Source organism: Pomacea canaliculata, linkage group LG6, assembly GCF_003073045.1.
Source record: "Pomacea canaliculata isolate SZHN2017 linkage group LG6, ASM307304v1, whole genome shotgun sequence".
NCBI lineage: Eukaryota > Metazoa > Mollusca > Gastropoda > Architaenioglossa > Ampullariidae > Pomacea > Pomacea canaliculata.
Window position 1 is genome coordinate 982,025 of NC_037595.1, and position 10,106 is coordinate 992,130.

At 47.6% G+C, this 10,106-nt stretch overlaps 1 protein-coding gene across 1 annotated transcript; it reads left to right on the forward strand.

The window, feature by feature from the left end:
* The first annotated feature begins 59 nt into the window (after nucleotides 1-59).
* LOC112567092 (C-type lectin domain family 4 member E-like) lies at nucleotides 60-4,540 on the forward strand. Its single transcript, XM_025243639.1, has 5 exons — nucleotides 60-316; nucleotides 915-1,003; nucleotides 1,480-1,570; nucleotides 1,814-2,025; nucleotides 3,174-4,540. The coding sequence occupies exons 1-4, from the start codon at nucleotides 244-246 to the stop codon at nucleotides 2,023-2,025; spliced, it is 465 nt and encodes a 154-aa protein (XP_025099424.1). The 5' UTR covers nucleotides 60-243; the 3' UTR covers nucleotides 3,174-4,540.
* The last annotated feature ends 5,566 nt before the right edge of the window (nucleotides 4,541-10,106 follow it).

The window sequence follows — 10,106 nt, forward strand, 5'->3', positions numbered from 1 at the left end:
AGACGAGAAGCCAAGAGACAGATCGTTGTTTTGTGTTGTTAGAATGCGCGTGAACACCGCGTGTGAGGCGGTGACGTCAGAGTGTGACGTGGTCGTGACAGTCAGCGCCACCTACCCCCATCTGCTAACAGCAATCTAAGACAATCATATCAGTGACGCAAGGAGCCGATTGTCGACGAGTGACATCAGTGTCACTGACAACAGTACCAAACATTCGATGAGCGCACAAGGTTCTGGAAGACAATGTGTTGGTCAGGGCTGACATCACGTGCACTAGTCACCGCCTTCTTCTGCAGCGCCATCAAGTACTCGGTCGGTAAGGGAGACAACTTGCTATATCATAATATCACAACATTATTAGTATACATTGCAGTGCCCATATAAGCTCCTGCTTTCGTACCATGGAAAATAGTTCACAGTACCACCAATGTTCGACAGGACAATTAAATTCACCCCGTTGTAAACAATGGACGACATTATCAGAATAAAAACATTTCATTGTAGTATTTTCCCATGGCAATGGCAAGAACAACAGCAGAATTTGGAGAGTGCGTATCTCTCTGTGCATAAACCTCCCAACATTTATGAAGCTCAATGTGTTCATTCCAATCATGAAAATAACATAAACGGTGTCTGTTGTTATCAGTTTATACCTTGTTCACTAAACAAGCAAACACATAGACTTCAACAGTTGCTGCTGCCGATATACGCCTCCTCATAAAATGATACATTTCAAAGACTGTCACGTGTTTATTAGACAATTTGAAAGTCTTACTTTATTTCCCTAAATTTTTTTATGAGTAAAGAGATTTTAAAATACATTTCACTAGGAGGAACATCGTTTTGAATCCATTTTAATTCATTTTTTCATATTTGTGAAAGCTACAGACAATTAAGTTAACAGATGTTCACAGCGCAGTCCTTGTGTCCGGCTGGATGGGAGGATTTTCAAAGCACGTGCTACGCCTTCGGTACTGACAAGGTCAAGTTCGTGGATGCAGTGGTAAATTCACTTTTCATGTCTAATTAAGTCGTGCAGGTTACCTTGACAACAGCAAGAGGTAGTAAGTCAGATAAACGTGTTTATTTGACAGGGAGTAACGAGGGTTATGACCCCTTGTCACCTGTGAAAGTGTCGTGGAGACAGGACAGTAGCCGTTTGTCATGATGGCCTAACACTGACCTGGGTGCAATTTTGCTTCTATTGTTGTTGTGAAATTGTGTGAATGGACCAACGTGTGTGAATGTGTTAGTGCAATTCATATCATCTTTGTAATTACTTATCAGAAGATACCAAACCAGATTTAATAATTATTATCTCCGATGAATATGTATGATTATTATTGTCAAGGAAAAAACAAATTTAATCTAATGCTTTTACGCAAAACTATTTAAGGATGGCTTAAAATTGAAGGAAGATGCTAGCACATATCATTTCGCTAAACTAATAATAAACATTCTATATCATTTGTGATCCAGACTTTCTGTAATAAACACTCTGCTGATGTTGTTGAGATAACATCTGAAGCTGAAAACAAATTTGTTGCTGAACTGGTAAAAAGTAAAGGAGGTGAGTTGTTTACACTTGAAAAACTTTTGTAAAAGGCCTGACCTTTAAGGTTGTAAGCTGTAAAAGGTATGCAAATACTAAGAGGTCATTCTAATACTTTTTATTTATGACTTCTGCATAAAGATGTTGGAAGCTACCCAGTGGTGTCCACCTGGATGTCTTGTAAACATTCGTGTTTTGACCAGCATTGCTTAAAATATGAGCATTTTATTTACATGGATGAATTTGCTTTATGGCCTCTAGGTGAAGATGTCTGGATTGGAATAAGTGACCTCATACAAGAAGGTCACTGGATATACCTCAGGAGTCTCAAGGAAATAACATTTTCCAAGTGGGAGGCACACGAGCCCAATAACATGGGAGGTAAAGAAGGTTGTGCACTCTTACATGATGATGGCTACTGGAATGACATTCCATGCTCAGCACATTTCCATATTGTTTGTGAGTTACACTAAGTAAGTACACTAAACAGCGACTTTCATACTTCTCTGACATTCTTATTATTACATGTTCCTCCTTCTGTCACTATCCCTAGTATTTACTGAAACATAAGGATATTGATGACGACTTCACAGGTTCTCGTTTGCACCGGTTTGTTGGGGCTGCTTGATTGATCTTCACGGTATTTATTTTGAAAGACAAACTAGCAATCAATTAAACGAAGAGACAACAAGGCAGAAGTAAGGAAGAAAGCAGCTTAATTAAACATCGGCTAAATATGAACAGTAGTAATCACTCGATTACATATACAGCGGAAATATGAACATACAAAACAATTTAACGAATATACATCTTTATAACTTTCTTACAAAGTCGTACATTTTGATATATTTATGTTCCCATCCGATGATGGAAAGTGTGAAGCGACAGAAGAAGATTCCAGGTATGTATGAAGTAAGTGGACTGACTTTGTTGTGATTTTTCCCTCCATCCGTAACAAACTCGAGACATAGGTCAGATGCCTACAGGAGTTCAAAGAAATGTCTCTGTCTCCACCGTGACTCGGGTGGGTGCTGCCGACAACAACACTGGCTCTCATGTCAACGGGTGGCTTTGTGCTCACACGGACCGCTGTCACTTAAAAGTCATTTTGTGTAAAGCTCTCAAGTTTACCCTCGATGACTATCATCTGTGTAGGCTTACTGGCTACTTCACTGGGAGTCGCTTTACTTGTTTTTTCAATCTTCACGTCCTCTCCCTAGAAAATAAAAATAGTCTTGTCGCTGTTCCAAGGTCCAGGGAGCCAAACAGAGGGACTGAACACTTTTGTATTAAAAGAGAGTTCAGAACCTGTAATTTTGAAAAAAAAAAGAAATTTGGCAAATCTCAATATTCTGACTTAAGACTCATTTCGTCGTGAAGGGTCACACACACACACACACACACACATATATATATATCCTGCATTTAACAGGCAGATGAATGTACCGACCGTTAATCTTGCCAAAGTACAAGCACCTAGAAATCTTACATGTAATTGCCCTTGTGGATTAATACAATTGTATCAGTGACCTTAGCAGTGCAAGAATAATTAGAGTTCTGAGTGACTCAGTGATGATTGGAGGTCACCGAATTCCCAATAATTTATTGAAATATTTTTCAGTCTGCCTCCCGTGAATAAAGATTGACGGACAAGAGCAGCTACATTGCTGGGGCTTGCAAAGTTGACTTAAACAGCAGTAAAGAGCATTCTACAGATGTGGAGACTCTGCTTGTTGATACACTTGTTGTTTGTGTGGCTGGTGGTGTGATTGTTGGTGTGTCTGTTATGATTGTTAGGGGGATTGATGATGTGTCAAGTCACGTGCTTGGCTGCTAGCACCGTAGGCGGCCATCTTACACAATAGTCTTCAGCCTCTACTTCTGCTGGACACAAGCTGAATTACCGATCTGTGTTTCCATGTCTCCTGGCAATGAGTAGTCATATAGAGATGAACAACATGACCATCTCACATCCATTCAGTGGCATCCAAAGCGTGTCAATAAAAACAGAGGGATCACATGATTCGCTTTTTATTCTACACTTTCACTTGAGAAAGACAAAGATGTCACAACAATAGTCACGTGTCGAGAAGGGCTGAGAGGTGAGCTGGAGTAACAATGTCAGCTTCTCTAAGTAATACATGTTTCTAAGCAGGAGTGAAATAAAATGTTCGCAATATTCCCCTCTCGTGGTGTGCTTTATGGACTGGTGTAGTTGTTGAGGGAGAGAGCCAGATCCTAAAGGTCTTGCTGCCAATGACGAAGAGGTTTGGGGCATCGGGCGCAGCGAGAGGAGATTAATCATTAAACATTGAAGTTTCCTATAGACCGACTTCCCCCACTTGCCAGTCATCTGGTGTCCTCAGCCCTCCGTGTCACCCAGAACATCTAGTCACCAAGTACGACAGGGCAGGCTGAGTAAATAAACAACAACACATACAGAGTACATTGCCTTAGTCCGCACATGCAGATATGCTTAGCGACTGTAGCATCAAGTGTGATGGTGGCGGGTATGTGGTAGGGTGGCGGGTATGTGGTAGGGTGTCGGGTATGTGATGGGGTGGCGGGTATGTGGTAGGGTGGCGGGTATGTGGTAGGGTGTCGGGTATGTGGTAGGGTGGCGGGTATGTGGTAGGGTGTCGGGTATGTGATGGGGTGGCGGGTATGTGGTGGGGTGGCGGGTGTCGCGTCACCACCCCCTGGCCGCCGGAAGATGCACGCCCGAAGTCCGCTCGCACAGCCGGAGACGAACGCGCAACCCCCTTCGCTCGGCCGGAGACGGCTTGCTGACATTCCATTCGAACCACAGGCTGAGCGCAGACCACACAACAACGATGACAAAGACAAAAATCTACAAAACAGACAGGTTTATTAACTAAACATAAAATAACACTAATAGGAGGCAAGCATCAAACATAATTCACAATACAAGAGTTGCCCTGTGCACAGGCATGTTACAGTAGGCAAAGAAAAAAAAAAACAACAAAACAACAAGGGAAGACAAACCACCCGCACGCACTGCTGGGTGGCAAGTCGAATGTCCGCTCAAGGTGTTCGCTGGCGGCAGCCCATCCTCTCTGGCCCGCGTGCCGCTACAGCGGTGACCCCCCTCTCTCCCTCTGGACCAGCTGTCCCCCCTCGGTTCTCCCGTCCGGGTAGACCTTGGTCACGTGAGTCCCTGCTCGCCGGCCTCCACCCTAGGTACTCCCTCGATGGCCAGGCCGCACACTCGCGCAGCAGGGTCCTGCTCACGCGCCGACGAGGCGATGAAGGCGCAGGGTCGACACAATGGCGGACATTAGCACGAAAGGCAACGTGCAGAAACGACGACATGGACGAAGAGCAAATCCAACATGAAGAATATGAAGAAACACGTAGAAAATATACAAAAAAAAAGCCTGTAGAGAAAAACAATTCATTCAATCAACAGGCGGCACTCTAAACACTGCTCAGTGTCTAATAACATCTTCTAGCACTATCACAAGTGTACATACATGTGACCATTAAACGCCGGTCCTAAAACACAAATCCATTTAGTAAAAACCGGGTGCGCGCCACATGCGCCGCGACCCGGCCAACACAAAGCCATCCTAACAGGACACAAGTCTTACACTCCAAAAAAAACGCGAACATGGTCATTAACATAAAAAGGTCAACTCATTCGCGCTCCAACCCCTATAGACTAGAAACGTGTAGAACTCAAAAAAAAAAAAAAAATAGACTACTAACCCAAATCGGCTTGTGATGGTGAGAGACCAGCGCCGGCCGCTAGGGCCACGGTCCTCCACCGTCCCCCACGTCCGGCGCCGTCCGTTGCTGGATGAAGACTCTCCAGAAAAGACAGAAAAACGCGCCAAGGACCCCAACGCGCGCGAAAAGCAAAGAAACAGACAAAGAGAAAGGGGGGGGGGGTTGCTGTCCCATCCCGAAAGAAAAAGATACCTGTGACGCCGCGAGTCAGGGCTCTTGGGCTCGCGAGACGGATAGGGTTACACAAGGACCCGGTAAACCGTCCCTTGGTTCTCCCCATCCGTACGTACACACCCAGCGACAGGCCATCACAGTACGGAAAGCACAACACGGACAGCAGAAAAATCGCCGACACGCGACATATCCCCCTCCTTAAGACGAAGCCTCGCGAAGTTTCCAAACCATCGCGTGTCAAGATTGAAGGCAAGCCCTAAAAAGGAAAACCACTCACAGAGTGCCACGCCCACAACCGGCAGAAACTCAAAAACATGCCAAAACATCAAACCTACCCACGCTGCTAGCAAGCCTAGACAACATCAAAACTCAAATATCTCCCTCCAAAGGGAATACAAAGATGGAGCCTATTCCAGACTCGTAGTGCACAACAAACAAGCCAACCTGAATGCACGACGGCCAGGCCTCCACGACCTTACGGAACAACAATCGCCTACGTGACATCAGAAAAAAAAAACCCAACCATCCTCAGACGAGCGTACAAGCTTAAAAAAAAAAAAAAAAATCTCAAAAAAAATCAACACCACACCTATTCACACACAAAAATGTTCGTGCACGCCCAACTTAAGACACGCCCTCTTACTATATCCTTAGTAGGACTCTCCACTGACCCCCGACGGCCAGTGACGCGTTGCTTCTGCCGCACGCAGAACACGCCGGAGAAGGTGGAGCCGCTCCAGGACACGTCCCCACCCCGGGGAGAAAAAAGGCACACAGCCCAGTCCTGAGCGCCACGCAGGGCTCGAGATGCGGGAGGGACGCACCACCACAGGGAAGCACACAGCAAACCCTGGGGACATCAACATCTCCTCGCACCCACGAGGCTCGAGGTGCGGGAGGGACGCACCACCTCAGGGAAGCACACAGCAAGCCCTGGGGACATCAACATCTCCTCGCACCGACACTCTTCTCTATCACTGCCGCCACTCCATACCTGCCCGCTCTCGACAGCTGGCGCGAGTTCCCTATCACTCCTCTATCTGCAGCAGATTCCTATCCTGAAGAAACGGCTCTCCGTTTCCAGCCAGCCTTCGCTTCTCGCCCTCTTCGGCCGGCTGCAGTGACACGGCACTGCCACCCAGTGCCCGCGCCTTCCCAAGACCTACGTCTCCCACCTGCAGTCGCCTACTCTCCGCTTGAACGCCTCTGGCCTGGCTCCCCTGGATACTAGGAAAATCTACAACTCCTATTCCTCCTCTCTCACTCACCTCTAGAGGAACACAAACAAACGAACAAAAAAAAACTCCTTCCCACTGGCCTCAACGCCAGTCACTGCTCCACTAGCCTCTCTCTCGCTAGCATTCATTCCATATACCGCGAGTTCAACTCCTCTCGCTCCCTGACCAAGACAGGACTAAAAAGAAAAACCCTAATAAACCAATGTCAGCTGGCATCCCACCAACCACTGAGCTGCCAGAACAGACAAAAGAGACAACCTACAGTCCCAACGAAACACAAGAGGTACTGCAAGAGCACGTACCGCACTGGAAGGACAGGCAAGCCTTTGCGCAGTCCGACACAACAAAACAAAAGAAACTTGGGTGAGGGTGCGAAGGTTCCACACCATCAGCTCTCCCAGCCCCGATAAAATTGTCACAAGCGCACATTCTCACACACTGTGCACTAACTGCACAAAAACCAAAGCTAAATACAAAGGACGTTACAAAACAGGACAAGTCTACGCTCAAGGGTTCGAGGATAATAGGGTAGGGTGTACCCCGCATCTCCACCATTTGTCGCGTTACCGCCCCCTGGCCGCCGGAAGATGCACGCCCGAAGTCCGCTCGCACAGCCGGAGACGAACGCGCAACCCCCTTCGCTCGGCCGGAGACGGCTTGCTGACATTCCATTCGAACCACAGGCTGAGCGCAGACCACACAACAACGATGACAAAGACAAAAATCTACAAAACAGACAGGTTTATTAACTAAACATAAAATAACACTAATAGGAGGCAAGCATCAAACATAATTCACAATACAAGAGTTGCCCTGTGCACAGGCATGTTACAGTAGGCAAAGAAAAAAAAAAAAACAACAAAACAACAAGGGAAGACAAACCACCCGCACGCACTGCTGGGTGGCAAGTCGAATGTCCGCTCAAGGTGTTCGCTGGCGGCAGCCCATCCTCTCTGGCCCGCGTGCCGCTACAGCGGTGACCCCCCCTCTCTCCCTCTGGACCAGCTGTCCCCCCCTCGGTTCTCCCGTCCGGGTAGACCTTGGTCACGTGAGTCCCTGCTCGCCGGCCTCCACCCTAGGTACTCCCTCGATGGCCAGGCCGCACACTCGCGCAGCAGGGTCCTGCTCACGCGCCGACGAGGCGATGAAGGCGCAGGGTCGACACAATGGCGGACATTAGCACGAAAGGCAACGTGCAGAAACGACGACATGGACGAAGAGCGAATCCAACATGAAGAATATGAAGAAACACGTAGAAAATATACAAAAAAAAAAGCCTGTAGAGAAAAACAATTCATTCAATCAACAGGCGGCACTCTAAACACTGCTCAGTGTCTAATAACATCTTCTAGCACTATCACAAGTGTACATACATGTGACCATTAAACGCCGGTCCTAAAACACAAATCCATTTAGTAAAAACCGGGTGCGCGCCACATGCGCCGCGACCCGGCCAACACAAAGCCATCCTAACAGGACACAAGTCTTACACTCCAAAAAAAACGCGAACATGGTCATTAACATAAAAAGGTCAACTCATTCGCGCTCCAACCCCTATAGACTGGAAACGTGTAGAACTCAAAAAAAAAAAAAAAATAGACTACTAACCCAAATCGGCTTGTGATGGTGAGAGACCAGCGCCGGCCGCTAGGGCCACGGTCCTCCACCGTCCCCCACGTCCGGCGCCGTCCGTTGCTGGATGAAGACTCTCCAGAAAAGACAGAAAAACGCGCCAAGGACCCCAACGCGCGCGAAAAGCAAAGAAACAGACAAAGAGAAAGGGGGGGGGGTTGCTGTCCCATCCCGAAAGAAAAAGATACCTGTGACGCCGCGAGTCAGGGCTCTTGGGCTCGCGAGACGGATAGGGTTACACAAGGACCCGGTAAACCGTCCCTTGGTTCTCCCCATCCGTACGTACACACCCAGCGACAGGCCATCACAGTACGGAAAGCACAACACGGACAGCAGAAAAATCGCCGACACGCGACAGCGGGTATGTGGTGGGGTGGCGGGTATGTGGTGGGGTGGCGGGTATGTGGTTGGGTGGCGAGTATGTGGTGGGGTGGCGAGTATGTGGTGGGGTGTCGGGTATATGGTAGGGTTGTGGGTATGTGGTGGGGGTGTGAGACTGGGTTAAGGTTAGGGTCTGCCTGGTGCTGAGCCACATTGTTTGGCTGGTCCTTGCTTGGCTGCCTGGGTCCGAACTCTGAGGTTAAATGCAGTTAACGGCAAAAAACCAACGTGTGGTTAGTAAGTTCAAACTTTTGTGCTGGAAGGTGAATTTTGATTGAGCAGGTCTTAGCCGATCGTAAGGTTGAAGATGGAGAGACCTTTGACCCTCGTGAGCATATGTCAAACACCCGACGCTGGGTCAACTGAGGTCAGCTGACGGCCGCCAGACAACTCCAGGCTGAAGCGCGAGTCCTACAGAGTTCCCGTCCTTGAGGGGAGTGATGATGGCTGGTGCTCCCATTCCAACCACACACCTCCCGCCACCACTAAACAGGCAACAACAATCGTCTTGGATGTCTGTGTTGTTGTTTGTCAGTGGAAGAGATAAAGCCTGCTGCCCTTGCCCTGCCCCTGCTCCTGCCTTAAACCCTCCTGCCCCACTTTAGAACAGTTGTATGCCTTTTAAGCTGAAGCATCATTCCCCTTGTGGTAACTGAAAATGCCCTCCTGTACCTGTGAAAAAATGAGGGAAGCCCCTGTGTCCTTACAATGTGAGGAAGCATTGCAGAATCACTCCAAGGACGAGCAGCTGAGGACCTTGGCTGTACCTTTGCTGCGAACCTCTGGCGGCCTGGACACAGCTGTGCTCACCAAAGCTCGGCTTCTTACTGAACAAAACACTGTGGGCAGAGGAGAAAAGGAAGATTGAAGGAGACATGAAAGGGAGGAAGAAGCTTTGCCCAGGGAGCTAAGTCAGGCATCCCACTAATAACTACATAATTAATGGCAAGTACAATTTGTTTCTAATAAAAATGGTATCTGTTCTTTTTTTTTTTGTATTTTTGCGATGAAGCGGCCCGTGACACGCGTGTCGGAAATGGATATGACCCGCAGGCCGAAAAAGGTTGGGCATCACTGCCACACACAAACATTATCAAGTCAGTCTAATTCCATTGTGCTTGTACCAGGCACATGTGATGCAGCATGAAAGAGAAATAAAGCTTAATGATTGCATATTTAATCGTTCAGCTACGATTCTGTAAGAGGCGTACCCAGCATTCAAAAAGCAGTTGGTTTTGAAAAAGGAATCATTTTGTTCAAGGTTGGAGCACTTTACACACAGGTAGCCTGCACACAGGTAAGGACAGTGCTCTTGTCTGACACTGCTTCATGACTGTGGCTGGTGGTAAACAGAGAGAGATTAAGCAGAGAAAGTTATG